The 19,361-nt window shown below is 41.4% G+C and overlaps 1 protein-coding gene across 1 annotated transcript in view; it reads right to left on the bottom strand.

Annotated features, from left to right (window-relative positions):
- LOC139740967 (WD repeat and FYVE domain-containing protein 3-like) overlaps positions 1–19,361 on the bottom strand; it is a 124,890-nt gene that overhangs the window by 51,548 nt on the left and 53,981 nt on the right. The window contains exons 9-25 of the mRNA XM_071651552.1: positions 16,039–16,283; positions 15,168–15,343; positions 14,522–14,623; positions 13,443–13,636; positions 12,230–12,368; positions 11,535–11,635; positions 10,581–10,729; positions 9,386–9,472; positions 7,809–8,106; positions 7,142–7,356; positions 5,989–6,401; positions 5,079–5,300; positions 3,376–3,557; positions 2,504–2,732; positions 1,700–1,851; positions 1,120–1,231; positions 247–437 (exon numbers count right to left, since the gene is read on the bottom strand). Coding sequence (XP_071507653.1) covers positions 247–437; positions 1,120–1,231; positions 1,700–1,851; positions 2,504–2,732; positions 3,376–3,557; positions 5,079–5,300; positions 5,989–6,401; positions 7,142–7,356; positions 7,809–8,106; positions 9,386–9,472; positions 10,581–10,729; positions 11,535–11,635; positions 12,230–12,368; positions 13,443–13,636; positions 14,522–14,623; positions 15,168–15,343; positions 16,039–16,283 — 3,207 coding nt within the window. The remainder of the gene's footprint in view (positions 1–246; positions 438–1,119; positions 1,232–1,699; positions 1,852–2,503; positions 2,733–3,375; positions 3,558–5,078; positions 5,301–5,988; positions 6,402–7,141; positions 7,357–7,808; positions 8,107–9,385; positions 9,473–10,580; positions 10,730–11,534; positions 11,636–12,229; positions 12,369–13,442; positions 13,637–14,521; positions 14,624–15,167; positions 15,344–16,038; positions 16,284–19,361) is intronic.

Genomic DNA, 19,361 nt, shown 5'->3' with positions numbered 1-19,361 from the left:
TTGGTTCATGAAACGATGCTAACTCCATCCCTGATGAGACAGGTATTCACCTATTGTTTCTGGAAACAAAATGTGCAGCATATCAACGCTATGGCTAATTGCAACATCTTCAGATACTGGGGAATACCCGTTGAGGATGGGCTGATTTCGCTATAACACGCATTTCCCATAGACACCTGCCCGAGTATGTACTCAGGACCCGTCCTCAATGGATTAAGAAGCTGGGCCCTTGGACCACATCCTCACCTGGTATCCCTGGGAGCGCTGCATCTCCTCAATGGCCGGACTGTTGTTCTTGATGACGCACACGAGAGCCTTCACTGCAGCGTACAGACCCTCCACGTCTGTTGCCATGGCAATCAGCCCAAGTAGCGGGGCGGAGCCCCCGATATTGGCAAGAGTTCTGGCGACTGGCTTTGGGCAGAAGGTCCTAACCCCTGCAGAGAGATCAAACATATTGTTTTATTGGAAGTGGCAAGAAATTACCTACTTTTAATATCACATACAGATAATCAAAGCTTTGACTATAACTTACCTCATAATATCAAACTTGAATATTCCAGTTTTTGCTGAAATTTGGATCTATCTTACAAGACCGCTATCTGGAAAGGAAATTGACTTTAACCTGTTGAGGACGAGTCCCAAGTTTAGTCAGGCAGGTGTCCATGGGAAATGCGTGTTGTAGCAAAATCGGTACGTCCTCAATGGGTTAAACAGAAATGCGTAAATTCACACATGACTGTGAATATCAAAAAGAAATCAAAACATAAAATCTTCACGACAGTAGCTTTTTGATTCTTGTACATGTAACATATTGAGAAAAAAAAAGATGACTAGCATGCATTATAATTAATAATTTGCTTAATTTACGCCTAGTCAGTGTCAATTATCACTTCCCAATTCACTTTTTCCCCATCAGAGCCAACTCCTCCCAGACTCTTTCCCCACTCACAATATCAAACCAGTGCATTCTTTGAAAAACCTTGCACTCGACTGATTGGCATAGAGCATGTCTACAACCAATGACCTTACAAAGCTCCTAACGACTGAAGAAAAAAAAATTCTCAGTCTGTTTCAGCCATAAGGGTTTGATATCATACAAGCTACGAGTCGACTTACCAATTTCCCCCATGAGTACTGCTCCGAATGACCGGCCTGGCCCAGTCAAGTGACCCGCTGAGTTGTGTAATATCCTGATAGGTGTGGCATTATCATGTCCAGATAAGCCCAACTGAGAAAAAGACAAGGAGTAAAGAAATATTACAAACTGTGCTGAAAAAGAATACATAAATGTCAGTATACCCATACAGACATTTTTGTCTGCTTAGCTGTTAAAATCAGAAAACAATTCACAAATCCTTTTCAAAATTGGTGTTGTATGGTCAAAATCAATATTCTCTATAAAACTCCCAAAGGACTGCTCCTTCAAATCGAAATCCTTGGGTTATCAACAAAAAGTAAATGACAGCAATGTCAATCCTCAAATTGGCAACACCAAAGACTTCCCTTATCTTCTAGGAATCTTTCATGTTCATGATCTATGGCAAAGGTCAAAATCAATACTTCACACAAACTCCCTTCCAGTTTCCTAATAGAGACGCCCTCTTCTGCCATCAACAACAACAACAACAACAACAACAAAGCAACAGTGTATTAGAAAATGGTCCTCAAATTGGCAGGACTGAGAAACTTGACTCACCTGCTTGGCAACGGCCTTGCTGTCCACTTTGTTGAACGCCTTGCGTATCTTGGAGACAGTGAGCACGGAGAGGGCGTGGGCGTGCAGACCAAAGACGATCTTCTCCTCCGGAATGACTATTGCATTGAGGTCCACTTTGGCTTGGCTGAGCTCTAGTTGTTGCAACAACAAAAAATCAAGAAAAAAAGAAAGAAAGACATGATGGAAGGTGATACTGAGGCATGGAAAGCAATCTAAATCTCTTATCTGACTGCAAGGAAATCATTTGGAGCTTTTGCCTTCTTATCAAAGAGGCAGATCAAAGTGGGAGAATTAAACCACATTGGGCACTGAAAAAAAAGGAAAAAAGAAACAGATGAACATTGAATGTTTGCCATTAAAGCGACGTAAGTTCAAGTCATTTTGCTACCTGCCATGTGCTTTGACAAAAATGAAGACAAGACAAAACAAAACAAAACAAAACAACTGGCAATCCCTTGCACTTGACCCAAGACTCAGACTTCATCCTGGGCACTTGAAGGTGATTAATGTACACATCAAACAGTGTGAACAAACTTTCACAGTACAATAGCAGCTGTGAATCCTGAGGCCCTGGCTCTAGCAGCACATTCTAAGTCCTTTTCGAAAGTCGCCCATGAAATCCAAGAACTTGTTAAAGTCTCTCCCTGTGGCTATATCAGTCCATGCAAAGAAGCAGATAAGGGACACCTTTTGTAAAAAAAAAAAAAAAAAAATGCCTTAAAATCAAACAAAGTTGACTGACGAGTATATCCTGGTAGAAGGGCTCCCTCTAAGCATACATACCTTCTTGTCTAGGTGCCTGGAAGCTGCCCACATACGTCGGGCCCAGCTGGAAGAGCGCCATCACTGTGCTCGGCTGCAGGGTCTCCTCAAACAGGTGGGCGGGGCCCAATCTCCATAGCAACCTGGAGGGGGCCTTGAGGGACGGGGGAGTGCCGATGTAGGCGTATATCGTGGTGAGGCCGGCAGGGTTGGGGGTCGAGCCTCCCGGGTTGGCTTGAATGTACGGCATCTGAATTGGCCAGGGATGCCACACACAAAATATGAATCAATCTGGACTACATGGCTATATATTGGACAGACATTAACCTTGACATTGTTTTGTGTGTAAATATTTCTCCGTCTGTCTCTCAGTGACTCGCCAAACTTTTTGTGCTGCTTTGTTGCTGTTTTCAATCAATTTTAGCATCGATCCCACACTCTATAAGCATTGTCTTTTCAGCGGGTCCCACCGGTTTTTTTTTCTCACAGTGCATATTGAAAATTATTTCACTTTCGTTACCTCAGCAACCATTGCAATGTATTGCTACTGTAAGTTTTCAATTATTGTTGTTTTCTCTGTACAAATAAACAAGCATTAGTTCTGTCACTGAAGAAAGTGAGATTAACGTTTACACATTATTTTATTGTGGAAAAACGAAATAAATTTGAACTTCTTTGAACTTGAACTTGACAAGATTTGTACAATACATAAATGATTTTTCCAGTTAAGTCAAGGATCTCTACAATGACATCAAATATCAGCATTTTAATCGTTGAGATATTACGATGATATTCATGCTGTACCCCATCCCATCCTTAACATTGTGTGTGTGTGTGTGGAGGGGGGGGGGGGGGGGGACAGAACATCATCGAAAGGAACATGTGCGCCGTACCTTCCGTGGGGAGAGCTGTACCCCGTCAACGAAGACCGTCGCCGAGCAGTTCCTCATGACGGCCTTGTTGAAGGTGATGGCCAGGTGGTGCCACATGCCCTCCTGGGCCAGCTCAGGAATCCACAGCTTGACGCCTGCCGACGCGTGATTGGTGGTGGGGAGGTCAGAGGCATCCGCCGACCCTGTGAGGCGAAAACGACAGGGCGAGCAAGTCTCGGTTGTTTACAATCATTCAGCAAAAAGGGGGCATTGCGCAGGAGATAAAGTAAGGTACAGAAAAAGGGTTTGAAAGTAGATTTATGAAAGGAATCAGAACATACTGCTGAATATTGGTTGGAGTTAAACATCTCATATACACTGACTATCTGACTGCTCTGCACTGCAATAGTGCACTCCTACATGCATGTGACCTCCCAGCTCAAAACCCACAAAAAGTAGCAGATTAGGATTCTCTATAATAGACCAAAATATGTCATTTAGGTTGACTGACTCGAATGTTTAAAGTTTGTCTGACCTGAAAGAGTAATCTTTTCTCTACCACCTTTCAAAATTTGGCGGTTCAAAACAAAACCAAAAATTGAGATATCAGCAGATTTTCTGGACCATATTTTTTCAAACAGGTGCTGCATTCACTGGGAGATAGAACATGTTTTCATTGATGCTTCTGCACAGCATGCCTGAGTGAGCCCAATCTTTAAATCCTCTTTTCTCCCTTTTCTATGGAACTGCACCTCTTAACTCTCTCTTTTTTCAATCACTTTTTGAATTGGTTAGGATGGTGCAATTTTAACAAATCATATATCACCTAAAAGGCCCCCCCTCGACATTTTGTGCGATTACTCTGCAACACGCAATGCTCTCGCCGCGATGCTCTATAACTTTTTTCTTTTGAGTTTCCCGCATATTTTGACACCAAATTTGTGACGCCCGGGGGTACGATTCTGAAGTTACATAACTCTTTGTACATGCACGTGAGGCCGAAAATGGCTCAAAAATGTGATTTTGTGTACAAAGTCAATGCAAATTGAGTTTTTTCACATGGTTCATACAAATATGCTTATTTTTACTCTCAATGGCTAAAATTAATTTGTTTTAGGAGTATCATACTTCAAAAAGTGTCTGCCACAAATTTTGTTAAAAAAAACAACAAAAACAAAAGGTCAGAAAAACAAAGAAATACATAAGAAATTCATGAAGCAATAAAATAAATAAGAAATTAATTTTGATACTGAATTTTTTTTTCAAGTACATTTGCTAAGAATGCCACAAAGAAAAATTACACCAAAAATGAGCACTTTTGGAGCTTTATTTACTGATTTAGATCAAAGAGTCTGATTTCTCGCATAAATTAGCATAATTAATCAAAATAAAATATAAAAAAGGCTATTTTAGAAAATTTGAATATATGATCTTGTATATTACATCGCACAATACCATTGTGCAAATTTCCGCGGCGATTGCGCAATCCATGGCCGAGATCTTAAGGGGGGGCCCTTTAGGCCCCCCCCCAAGTCTTTCGAGCTACCAAAATAGCCCAGTCTTTTTAGGGTTAAGGCTTACAGCTTCCTCTTTTAAACTATGTAGAAAAGTGGAAATTCATTTTGTTGGTTTTGAGCTGAGTAGTCACATATGGCTCTGAACATTTCATGAGGGGAAGAAGACAGAGGTAAGGGGGTGAGAGCCTGGAGACAGAGGAGTCGAACCTGGCTTTGGGAAGGGATCCTCCGCAGTGCTGATGACGAGGTTTCTGTCGTGGGCCGTGATGCCGATGCTGAAGCAGGCCAGGTGGGCATCGCTGATCCCCGCGCTCCGCACGATGGTCAGCAGTCGGATGGGGTGCATGTCCGTCTCGGAGGTCCCGTAGCGGTCCACGCAGAACCAGACACAGAACGACAACCCCGACTGCGGCGGGAACAGACGCTCTCCTGCAGAGGGGGTGGTGGATATGAGGAGAAAGATGTACCCAAATTCAATTACGCCCATCACTAAAAATCAAAACATGCTTTATGAAGGGTCAGTTTGATACCGTTGTTCCCACAGCTAATCACTCTCATCTACAATTTATCTGAAAGAATTCTATTCAAGAAACTATGAATGTTAATTACATCAAACATCATGAGAAACAACACCTTTCAATTTGAACTGAAAACTGTAAAAAAAATAATGAAAATAAATAAGCTTGATATATCAACTAATCTATTGGTTGGTATCCTTTGCAAGTAAATCCACTAAATTTACATTAATGTCTGCTGGCAAATGGTCGACTCCACGTCACCTCTTAGCTCAAACTGCACCCAAGATGCGTCAGGGGTGTGCATAAGTCTCTGATTTGCTTTCACTCCTACAAAAAAATCTGCCTCATTATGTGCTTACAAACAAGCAGTGGCAAAAATCGCACTTGGGAACAACATATTGATTGTCAGCTATCACTTCAAGTTACAAGTTTCTTCAAGAATGACCCTACTCCCTGGATCCCGAGTGAAAAGCAGCTACTACCACAAGAAGCATTCAAAGCTGCAAACATTAGAGACAACTAAAAATACATTTGTTCGCATGCATGTACATGCAGTTTACTCTTTGAGAAGGTGCCGTATCACGAGCCGAAGACCCTACCTGATCCAATTCCGCTTGAAATGGTACCGTCACCCCCACTGGCCATCCCTACCGACACCACGCTCTGGGTGGGGGACACCTGAGGGGCGATGCTGGGCAGATACAGGCACCCGCACCCCTCCCCGCTCATGTCAAACTCCACGAAGGCCGGCGTGAGGGAGCTGGTGGCCAGCCGGACATCTCTTGGGGTCGTCATGGAGACGAGGCACTTCACCCGCGTGAGGGGGACCTCCTGACCCTGTGCCGGAGCTTGCGTGCCGTTGCCTGCGGCCACGTTCGGCGTCTGCGGACTGACCGTGGTGGACATCTGCGACTCCACCGACTTGGTGGGGCTTCCGTCCTCGGATGCGTCTTGGTCCTCGTTCCCCTCTAGAGGGCGGCAATTCAGTGGGGATCCCAGCCGTAGAAAGTCTCTGTTGGGTTATATCAAAAAGGTGCAGTAGGAAAGACAGCATTACACATACTGCCTCAGAAGAATACTAACTGAATGTGATTTGCTTCAGGACTGCATCAAGATACTGTAGAGTATATTGCCACCACTGAGAAGTCATCAGTTCCAAAGGCAAGACAGCTGAATCCATTGATTGATTCAGAACTTCTCATTTGGCACATCAGAATTTTTACATAAATGTCATTAAATGGTTGTGGCCATATAGGTATCAATGAGGATTAAATCTCACATCCACACACCTCTACAAAAGCCTTACCAACAAAAGGGATACACAAATGACTCAGAAAAAAAAAAATCATTTTCAAATATGGCACATGTCAATATGCTTTGGATCCCTCTCTGTTTCTCACAGGAAGGCCAGTGAGCATGTATGAAGGTGCATGACAACCACCTGCAAAGATCATATTCTGTACACACATGGGGCAGGAGAATTGACATTGACAGGGGAGACAAAATTTATGTTGTAACTGGTATCTCCACTTTTTTTTTTTGGGGGGGGGGTTAAGGTGAGGGAAGAGGGGAAGTGAAGGGGGAGTGGCGTGGGAGGTTTTTCTTTTCCTTCTTTTAACTCTAAACATTACAGACAAATTGCTGCTCAATGGAATTTGTGTGTATTATATGGTGCAAAATTGCAAATTTGGCAACCTAAGAGTTAATAGTTAAGGTGACAGAGGAGGGGGATTGGGAGGGAGTCAATCATACCTCAGATCTTTGGGCTCCAGGGCCTGGGAGGCCAGCCGCTCCAGCATGTGCTGCAGCGGCATGTGCAGCGTGTGGTCCTCCTTGGAGAGGGCGGCCGAGCCAATCTGCAGCAGGCGCTGCGGCAGCCCCGCCTCGCACATGATCTGCTGGTTGCGCTCGCTCTTGACCAGGTCCTGGATAACGTCCACCAGGTGTGTCTGGAGTGCCAGGATGACCTGAGCAGTGACCGCAGGGGGCAGAAGCAAAGAAGTTCTGGTCATATCTACCATCAATTGCTCCATACATAGCAGATTTACCAAATCCAACCACAAAGGACACTCACGATTACAACCCTCAGTTGTATGGCAAGTTGAGGCAGGTCATGAAATGAAGCAAAGAAGTTCTGGTCATGTCCATCATTGTTTGCTATATACACGATAACAGATTTACCAAATCCAGCTGCATAAGACACTGACAATTATAACCCTCAGTTGTATGCAACAAATCATAGCTATCCTTCTTCCTTCCCCCATTCAAACAAATCTCATCCATTCACTTTCTCCTCTTCTCCTTGGGTACCGGCATCATCTTTGTTTTTAAGCTATCTTTTCCTCTCTAATATCATTCCTATTCACTCTCTTCCACTTCTTTCATCCTTCTGTCACTCTTCCGATCAAACTATCCTCACCTTCTCATTGCAGTCAGGCCTGATGATGGACGGTAGTAGATCCATGAGGGACAGAACGGCGCCGGGATGGACTATGGTCGGGTGGGTGGGCATGGGGGCCCCCTGGCCCCACCCCACCCCAGACAGCCGCCCCACCGAGCCGCGGGGCGACTTGCCCGGAACCGGAGACGCGGAGCAGGGCGTGGTCGGGGCGGAGAGGGGATGCCTGGGGGACGGGGGAGAGGTAGGCAGAGGGGTGATGGCGTCATGGACGTGTCGACTCATGGCAGGGGAGTTGATGGGCGTCTCGGCAGATTTGCTGTTTGGCGAAGTGAGAGAGAAGAGTAGAGACAACTTGTGGGCCAACAATATTAAATAACTTGTGTCAATAACACAGTGTCTCAAATTCCAAATACTGACTTGTACATCGAACATTGTTTTTAAAACCAACCATTGCCTCACTGTGAGTAATGTCCACACCCTACACATATATGGTTATGATGACCATGGAATTTGATGTCAAACAATGATTTTTTTTTAAATGTGGGTGAAAGAACTGTGCTCCTTCACAATTTGAGAAGTATTCCAATGGACAGATAAGAAAAGTCTACAACAGAGTTTTGAAATCTGACTGACCCTTGGTATCATTCATAAATCAAAATGTGTTTCTGGTGGTACATAATCAGTTACTGATCTTAATATTTGCAGGATATTTCTCTATATGTGACCCTGCATCACAAAACAAACAAAAAGTCGCCAGACATGACATTTTCGTTAAGAGCATATTCTGAAAGGGCAGACTTTAAGCTTTAAAATGATGTATAACTCAAACCAAATGGACTCTCCTAACCTATCTAAATATTGGAAAGAAGGCACACACGCAGGATATTTCTCTATATGTGACCCTGCATCACAAAACAAACAAAAAGTCGCCAGACATGAAATTTTCGTTAAGAGCATATTCTGAAAGGACAGACTTTAAGCTTTAAAATGATGTATAACTCAAACCAAATGGACTCTCCTAACCTATCTTAATATTGGAAAGAAGGCACACACTCAGGAAAAGTGTGAACTGAGAAAAGAGGCTCTGAAGGGTCTATTCAAGCGCTTAATCTTTACCAAGCCATGCTGGCTGTATGATGAATGGGACAAAAAACAGGATGTAAACCACTGGAGTAACGACAATGAAGGGATTATCAGATTACACTGAAACTGAGCATGCCTTATCGACACATTCTGTCCTCAATTAATACTAACTTTCAAAGTAGTAGCATTACCCTTTCTAAAGTTATAGGAGTTGAGAGTAAAGAGAGTGTACAAGGTTTGCTCTTTCAGCAAATATGAAAAAGTCAAGATCGGCTCAGTTGACCCATTTCACCTATTTTCAGTCCTCACACAAAATCAGTGTGTGCGACTTTTTGTTTGCTTTGTGATGCACGGTCACATATAGACAAATATTAGTCAAATTGACAAAAGTATACAAAGAGATTTTGCCCAAGTTTAAATGGACACAAGGATACATACTGGAGCCAAATTGATGGGCAAACAGCAAAAAGGAATATCTGCTTGGTGTGGGGCTAACATCTACTGATTCTTACCTCCCGTATGCGTCAATGGTTACATCATAGACGCATCTCAGCAGTAAACATGCCGAATGAAGCGACGTGGGTATTGCATCTTTATTTCTGCAAAGGGCAAGGGCCAACGCAAAACACATCTTTACATGCACACTCTGCTATCTGCTTCATCACACATCTACAATTTTTGATGCAAAATCACATGAGACGATGTCATACAACTATAAATTAGTCAATTACAAGTTTTCAGCAATCATTCTCTTGACTATAGACAACTGATTTTCACACTAAATCTCGCAGATTTACACCACTAGTAGAGATGGAAGCCTAATTTAATCGAGGAAGACCGGATGGTATTGATGCTTTACACTATCACCAACTGTAATCCTCAACAGGCATACATGTATAAAACAAATAACGCACAGCTCTGAAATTATGTCACAGCAACAACAATATTTACAAACTTGAGATTGTACATGTACTTTATAGTAACACAGTCAACAGTCTGCATTTTCCACATGTTATCACACAAAGTAAGGGCACAACTGTATCAACTTTAATGTAGCAATAAGAGGGAAATCTGCTGTATATATTCCTAAAATGTGGGCACACTTGACAATGTTAGCATAGAGTCACCTTCGATACACATGATATACTCTATTAAATATACATGGTAGTAAGATGCATGTACAAGATATTCATACAGCTCTAGGTTTTGAGTTTCTAAACCATTGTTTGAATGCTGGAAGCTTTTGAGTACCAGCGATGGGCAAGTATATGAGTGTATCTGTTGAACTTCCCACTTGATAGAGGACACTTATCATCATATTTCAGTTAGCTTCTTTCAAAAGTTTCCATCTAAACTCTCTTCAAATCACGCCATGCATCAAGCGAGGTCACAACTGAACATGTGACAACTCTCTCACATAAACACAAATACACACACACACACACACATACATACAAAAATGCAAATCTCAACAGCGTCCCCAAGTGTCGAGGCAGGGACGTTCCTGAGGACGAGGGGATGTATAGTTTCCAGGCACAAACCCTTGTTGGTCATAAAGGAGTCTGCATCAAGACTACTGCATGCACCACTGGCAATACAGGGCTTATGGGACAGTGCCAGTGGTGCATGTAGTAGTCTTGGTGCAGACTCCTTTATGACCAACAAGGGTTCATGCCTGGAAACTAGAGGAATGTCCAAGAGACTCACCCCTTGACATTGAAGAGATCTGAGAACGTGGCATTCGATGACTGCTCCTCTGTGGGGGGTGGCCCAGCGTCCGCGTGGTGAGGTAGCTCACACACCCGGCTGAAGCACCCCAGTGACCTCACAGCGTTGGTCAGCCGCTCGTACTGTATCTATTTCAATCAAGACAGACAGAAATACAGTATGTCATGTTTATGTCACTCTATTACCTTACTCTCCCAAACAAGATCTTGCAGAGTCATATGTCTGACATACTTTGCACAAGATTTGTTATTGTAAAAGGCACTGGTGTATCATCATCATCATCAACAAATCCAAATTGATTGGAAGTTTCAATCAATTTTATGTATAGCACTGAGATTCTTCTCTTTAACAATCTTGTTTTTAATACTTTGATTCTTCCACTTTATAATTCCCACCTTTCATTTATTAATTCATTAATTCATATCAATTCATTCATTATTCATCTTTTCAGTAGCAACTAGCTCGTAGCTGTAACATTTATCCAATTATACATACTGTCGTACATGTTTTGAATTGATTGTAAGCGCTTTGGGCCTTGTGGGAAAAGCGCACTATAAATAATAGTAATAATAATAATAATAATAATTATTGCATCCATCCATCCACTCATTCATTCATTCATTCATTCATTCATTCATTCATTCATTCATTCATTCATTCATTCATTCACTCATTCACTCATTCATCCATTCATCCATTCATCCATTCATCCATGGTTTTATATCCATTCTTTCATATCTGTCCAATGGAAAGAAAGTTCAGGGTGACTATCACAACTGCATGCTGTCAAATGAACAGGTAGGCAGTAACCTCATCAGACAGACCCCACCAACACCCTTCCAAGGTCTCAAAGCCCCCATCCCTGCCCCTCCATTAACATCATCCCCAACACATCTCCCTTCCCCACCCCACCTCCCTGATGCCCTTTAATACCTCAGTGGCAAAGAATTTGGCATTGGCTGGTTCCTGTCTCATTGCAGCAGTCAGCGCCTGGAACACCACGTGGATGAGACCAAAGATTTGATCCCTTGGCACTGAATGAGAGACGCAGGGGGACACAAAGAAAAGACCACACAGTTTAATGACAAAATTAATGTCATCTAAACACAAGAGCACTGATACAAATACATCATAAATGACTTTATACATTGACTGACATTAGACTACAAAATATTGATTTGTCTTCATTAACCACATAATCCTGGTGGATTATCTTGACATAACTAAACTGTATCAATGGCTGAAGATACTGATGCAAAAAGGGAAGCAGATGTACAGTGTAGACTACATTTCTTTCTCTCATTGAATACTATCTGGAAGAGCTGTCAAGTAAATACCAGATGCTGAGTGGGCAAACTCTACTGAAATATAATTGTTAACATCATTCATGCTTACCACTTATATCACTACAGTGTATTTTTCAGTGATAAATGACAGACTGATACTCCTAAAACTTTATCAAAATATGACACGTGAGCAATCAAAAATTAAAGACATGATTCATAGTAATTATCAGAAAAAACAAAAAAAGCATGACTTATCCGTAAACCTGGATGCACTGGATGCACCCCCAAACAAACTATAAATATCTAATTATCATGGAGCATTACTGGGCCGTCAAACTTCACCTGCATTCCACGGTTCCTTGACGGGGTCTTCCAGGCACTCCTCTACCGACACTAGTACTGAGATGAGGTTCAGGAACCCGCCCACTTTTCTGAACATGGTCCTGGACCGGCTACTCTCCCGCAGAACATAGACCAGGGACTGTGGACACAGGACATTTGCAGCATCACAGTTATCAATGACTTCTCATAATGATGGTATACATTTTATCAATTTCAACTTAAGATTATTTGAGGCAGTTGGTAAGTGAGATGACTCGTTCAATCGGGTCAACCCAGACTGAGTGCAGAAAAGTATGATGAGGACAGTGTCTAAGACTCGTCAAAGTTGCTCCTTCAGCTCTGACTGACAGTATGGCAATCATTTAAGATCTAGGTCAGCAGGGAAACACTCGGCTGTATTCACACACAGAAACAACACATGACATCATTTGGAGGATGAGGAAGTTGCGATCCTTCATTGGGAACTGAGGTAGTTTGAACAAAGAGTCTGGGTAGCTGTCTTTGTGAACACACACACACACAAAACAAAAACAAAAAATCCTCCTCTGTGCAAAAGATGTGGATTGAAATACAACATCTCATTAGCATACAAATTAGTCATCAGAAATTCCCCCTGAAATTTTGACAACTGAAACAGTTAACATCATTTTTTTTTTACTTTGTGCTCATGGCTTGGATCAATTGTTCCAATTTGGCCCGCACCATATCAGCCTTTTCTGCATCTGCTATTACTAAGTACTTATAAGTACCATTAACATTTTGTACACTTGGGATTTTGATGTACAATTGTACAACAGAAACATTCTACTGTAACAATAGCCATTTTTAGATTGCTGTTAGGTAGCAATTTCAACACTGAGTGTTAATATATGTTAATATATGACAGCATGGGTGGTATGTAATGATAAAATCTTACTGTGTTGTTTACTTTTTTGATAGGCTTTGATGTTACATGAAAAATATTATATGTTCTAGGAAGAAGTCCTTAATGCCTATATCATTTTAAGTTTTTACACATCAAAGAGTTCAGTTCTTACATCTTATGACCACATACTCTAAGGTTCCTACCTGCAACATGGAAGAGAGATGGAAAATAAATGTTGACTTTGGAACTACAACAAAACATCCAGCATCCTGCATGGATGTTTAGCATGAAAGCCTAGCATGGGATCAATACATCACATGATCAACCACATGACTTCTTCCACTGTACCTGCAGGATGTCGATCTTGAGGGTGATGGCGCGAATGTCCGAGGACTGCATGACCCCAAGCAGGGTGCCCATGTCGTCGTCCCCCTCCTTGGACAGGACAAGCTGCTGGACGATGGCCAGCGCCTGCTGGCGGCACTGGACGTAGGGCACCAGGTTGTGCACGCAGCGCGCCCCGCCACTCTCTCGGAACACAACTGTATGCACACATAAAAATACATGATCCATTAATAACAAAATCATTGCTGCTCCTCTGCATACAGCATATGACTGTTTACGCTGTTATTTTCGTGTACAGATATTTTCGCGAATGAGGAGGTCACGGACATTTTCGCAAGATGTTGTTTCCACGAATTGACACAAAGGCCTTCATAGGCGAACTTTTACCTTAGCGCATGGCGACATTTTCAAGCGTTGTTAAATTTGTGGTCCGAGTGTGATTCGCAAAATTCATGAAAATTAAACCCTCATGAAAATAACAGCTAATACAGTATACAGTGGGCCTGGCTGGACACAAATTCACACAAGATATACAGTAAAGCTGTATTTCAACTGTTGTATACTTCTGCCATCATGGTAGCAAGGGGTAGTTGATGCTATTTGGGGCAAGTCAATGACTGCTCTGGAAATGCTTCTGCCACAAAACCTTGCAAGGAATCAAAAGGTATCCAAAACACCCAACAGCAAAGTACAGTGAAAATTGCACTCAAATTTTAAAAATTCAGTCCATGTGTAACTTTCCTAAAACAAAATTTCTCCCTTTTTTCTCTTACCACCAAATCTTGTCAAAATACACTTTGTGACCTTATTCCTGCATCTGTGCAGAGAGCAGTCCAGAGTTTAAAACACAGATGTTCAATATCCACTAAAAACTGCAATATCAAAGTGATATTTGTCACACTTTGGCGATGGTTCTACAAACTTGAAGCCTAAAGATTTAGCATGGTACGAGGGACTCAACAGTGAAATCACAAAGATACCATTCACTCAAATTCATGCTCCATTCTCTCTGTATCTTCACCACGAACGCTGAAATTTCCTGGATTGACAATGTTCACACCGAAGATTGATTTTGCACTTACTCGCATTGGAATTGTTGTCGTGGAGGAGTAGTGTGAACGCCTCCATCACCAGAAAAGCCAGGTTCTGTTGATCATCTGGAATGTGAACCTCTGCCTTGGGGCCTGGGAACGATCAAAATGCAAAGCGTATTTGTGTTATAGCGCCCTCTGCCTCATAAGACAGCCGACTGAGAGCATGTTGGCACTATGATCTCATATGTCTAGTGTTCCGCTCTGTTTTCTTGAATTAAACATAATGCAACAGGGTGAGCGGTGGTGTAGTGGTAGAGACTCTTGACACTTTGACATGAGACTCAGGGTTCAAATCCTAGATGAGGGTCTGGACCTTTACACAGGAAGGAGATCCTGTACTTGACAGCGCCTACATCCTTGGACGAGACATTCAACCCATTATGCCCCTTATTGACCCCAGTGTATGAATGCAATATTAACATATATGGTAAAGCTGGAGTCACACAATGACACTTCCCTCTTGGAAAAAAAGTGCTTACACTATACAAGCTGCCACAGGTAAAAAAAACACAAAAAACAAAAAACAGACCATATTATTTTTATTACTTTGATTAAAATGTAATTATGGACCAGTGTGAGAGAGAAATAAATAACAAAGGGGTGGGGGGAAGAGAGGGAGAGGGACTACACTCACTGTAGGTATATCCCTGGCTCTCTGATTGGTTGTCCTTGAGCAGCGTGGCGTAGCGGTGCAGGCATGTTACCATGACCTCGAGCAGGCCCACCTCCCGAAAGACGTCCTTGTAGATGGCGCTGTGGCGCACCAACCTCAGAAGGCAGTTCACAGACTTGATGCAGCATTCCACCGAGCTGTGGAATTGTGCGACAGTGGAATTACGTCATTAAAACTGTGTGCTGCATACAAATTGCGAGTGTATCTTCCATTTGTCTAAGGCCTATGAGACCTCTATGAGACAATATCGAAAATAATTCAATTTGCAGTCGAAAATGTGACAGTAGAAGTTACGAGAGATAAGTATCATCCCTCTTCATGCACCAGAGAATAGTGTTTGCCAACCTTGGGGCAATATAAGTACATTTGTGTTATGGGAGGCAATATTTTGGTGTGTTTTTGATCTCATGACATCAGCATTCAAAATTAAGCTCGCATCAGAATATATGGCATATACAGTATTCGTTTTCCATCATTAACACCATTTTACGGACAAGGCATAATTTGCATTTCTGATTTGTGTGAAAATATGAAATCTTTCTGTTTAAGAAAAAGCATTTCTTTGACAAGACATAAATTGTAGCAGAAAGGAAACATCATGGCATTTGTTTTGTTATTTAATGAAATATATAACACAGAGCTCGCTCAGCAACTTAAAACAATACTAGTAGTTGTCTATCCGATCTGTCTAACAGTCTTATCATCTTCATCTCTCTCTCTCTCTCTCTCTTTCTCTCTTCTTCTTTCTCCCTTCATCCTTCTCTCCCTCTCTTTCTTCTTCTTCTTCTTCTTCTTCTTCTCCTCCTCCTCCTCCTCCTCCTCTTCCTCTGACCTGCCAGCCTTGATGAGCAGGCTGATGCTGATGAGCTCCTTGTAGGGCACAAAGTTGAGGTTGAAGACCACAAACTCCACCAGCTCCAGGGTCTTGGTCTGGATGGTGGGCGTCTTCGTCGTCATCCGGTCGATGAACTGCGACAGCGTGTTCTGCGGCTCCAGGATGAAGTAGTTGGCGATGTCCGAGTTGTAGACTGACGTCAGGACGTCCAGCACGATGCGGCAGAGCTGTTCCGTGTTGGCCTGCTCGCAGACAAAACAAGAGCGAAACAGAGATATGAAAAAATGAGCAGACATCCACTATTGCTTTCAAGAGCTTTCTTGGCAGTAATGACCAGGTTTCAGTTCTAATTAGCAGACATATCCTTATGTCAATGGGATTCAAGTGTCCTACACAGACCTAATATCCACTTTAAGCAGCACAAAACCACATTTTATTTCTAATCATCAACTTCCTTAATGACAATATTTAAAGGGACCCTGTGCTGCAATACCTACATGTATTACGGTACTAAAACTACAAACACTTGGGTTTCCTGTTTTCTGATAAACATACAGGTGCCTCATTTTAGCTAGGATCAGAGCTTTACTGAAGCCAATCACTTGTCGCACAAAAATGACAGTTTGTGTAACTTTCTCTTGGCAGTGGTAATACCAAAATACCTATCATAACAGGTACAATATGGCATCCTTTTCTAAACATATAGTTCACAGCTTACTCCTACCTATACAAGACTCTCCTGCTATATAACATCAAATGATCTTGTCAATGTTCTTGTAAATTTCAAATATAGATATACTCCATATATTGCACAAGCAGTGATACTAAACTGCCTTTCATAATAGGAATTCAATTCATTTTCTCATCATTAAAGTCATGACAAGTAAGTATAAAAACACAATGTCATACAGAACAATTCCAATGCAAATTAAAATATTGTCAACATGGATATGCATAAAACATTGCTAAGAAAGGGGAAGTAGCCAAAAAGGAATGACAATCATCTCCATTTAACTAGTCCAACCCATAAAATGTGCAAGAGTGAATATTTCTTAAACATATTAAATTCGTTGCTTTATGCTCTTGGCTTACATGTACTTGTACTCTTCCTCTTTAATCATACAAAATCAGCTGACCCTGTGAATGTTCTTGAATATATGATAAACATGCATTGGCTGCATGAGCGTAGTATTCACAAATTGGGACTTTAAAGGCAATTTTGCCTGTAGTTAAACCTGCTAAAGAGAACCATAGAAACGACATGAGAGTAAAGTATCATCCCTTTTGAAATGAGGGACTCGGCAATTCCTACCCTTGAGACATTCTACATTGCGGTTGTATGGCAGAAGGCAATATTTTTGTATGTTGTTTAATTAGCAAATATCCTGCCCACTTGCAAAATCTGCAAATATAAAACTGTATATAAAACTAAAAGCACAAGGAAAACATGCATAAATGCACAATACCACCAAAAGGTACCAGAAAGTGCTGACATTCAGTTCTCTAAGACTGTAATAGGGCCAAAGCCATTCTTATCAAGCCACTTTTCTGCTTGTTACTGTTTTCTGCTTGTTACTGTTTTCTGCTTGATATAAACCTAACAACATTGTTGACTGAAAACGAAAGGATGATTTGGCTCCACATTAGGAAAGGAAGAGCAGTTCCCATAGGAGTGTGTGGCAAAATTATCAAGAAAATCAGAAAACACCTATTGAAACAAGAGCTGGGAATGGTCAAAATTCAGACTCTTTCCTCCAAATTCAGAAAGGTTGGGAGGTCTGTCGATAGCGCAGGTTAGTCTGATCAGCAGCACAGAGTTAAGATCCCAACTTTATTGATTAAGTGTCTGATGCACTAGACTAGAAATCTGTGGTTGTTTCACTAGGGTCCTGTTGGCAGAGATGATATCTCTTATGAAATCGACACAGACTCACCTCAAAATAATCGCTTATAGTCTTGACAATCATACCCCTTTCTTTAATCATGTCCTGATGGGAGAGGAGTCTCTTTAAATCTTTGTGTGTCATGTTCGCACACCTACTTGCATGGCTCGCAAACTTCGCATATTTTGCTCAGACGCACAACCGCTCACAAACTGATCAATAAATTGCAATATGTGACAGTGCATTGGAAGCGACATAGCCACAGCTTTGTCATATAAAATTTCACATCACGGCAAAGCTTGCAAATTTTCGCTTACAACTTTGCTGTACTGCATTTTTAGCATATTATATGCTTCTAGAAATAGTTACATAGCTTTAACAGAAAAGTGCTCATGTGCTGCAGTCTCAGAATACATGACACATACAGCAAAGAAGTCAATTTTTTTCCTGAATGAAGACTCACAATTAATACCATGTGAATGCAATGTTCTTGCCACAGCTTGCAAAAATTGACAACCTTTCATAAGTCAGAATAACTCTCTCTCTCTATCTCTCTCTCTCTGACAAATCTGGCTGATATAGAAATATGTACATGTACTTTCAATTTTGTCGAAACGCCGTTGCAAGGTAGATGTTGTTGAAATTAGAGCACAGCACTCAAGTGTCCAGGTACCGTACTTAAGGGAATTTCACAACAAAACACATTTAGAGATTTATGCTTTGGGCCAGGCCTGCTTATAGTTGTGCTATCAAACATTTCCTAGCAATTTTCTTTCTTTTGTTGTTGTTGTTGTATTTATCTGTAAACAATTGAGACTATTTGCTAGACACACATACAAATGTAAATCCTTCTAACAGTTTTAATAACAATGCAAAAGGAACATCATATGGGCAATTCTGCAGTTAGGTGGACATGACATGGATAAAAGAAATGTGCCTCTTTATCTTACTCTTTAATTTAGGTATCAACTAATGCCATGGATGTTCACCAATCACTAAGGTCTTTCAAATTCAGTAGATTTTATTTTTCATATTCATTGATTTTGCAAGATCTAAAACCATCATTTAAAATGTACATGTGGGACTGGGGATGCTGAAATTCACTTAAATGCAAATTACAGTGGGTTGCTTTGAAATTTTTTCCTCAAATTTTTGCTAAAAGGTAAAGGATGAATACATTTAAATACTCCAGAAGTCATGTGACATTTTGTTGATTACAAAAGGGTGAAATGACCTGCGGAATTACTCTGGACAAATGTAACGTTACTAACCGTAACGTTACTAACCATGCATTTGGGGGTCTAGCTAATAAATCATCGGTCGAACTGCTAAAAATATTTGTGTGAACATTTGTCATGATGCAATAATTGAAATTAATGCAACACTTCGTTTTAAGTAACTTGAAATTTTGCACACTTTTTGTTTCAAGACATTGAT

Source organism: Diadema antillarum, unplaced genomic scaffold (genome assembly GCF_040938485.1).
Source record: "Diadema antillarum isolate AM-2024a unplaced genomic scaffold, OU_Dant_1.0 seq00000893_RagTag, whole genome shotgun sequence".
NCBI lineage: Eukaryota > Metazoa > Echinodermata > Echinoidea > Diadematoida > Diadematidae > Diadema > Diadema antillarum.
Note: the sequence above shows the minus strand (reverse complement) of the source record. Positions and strands in the feature narration are given on the sequence as shown.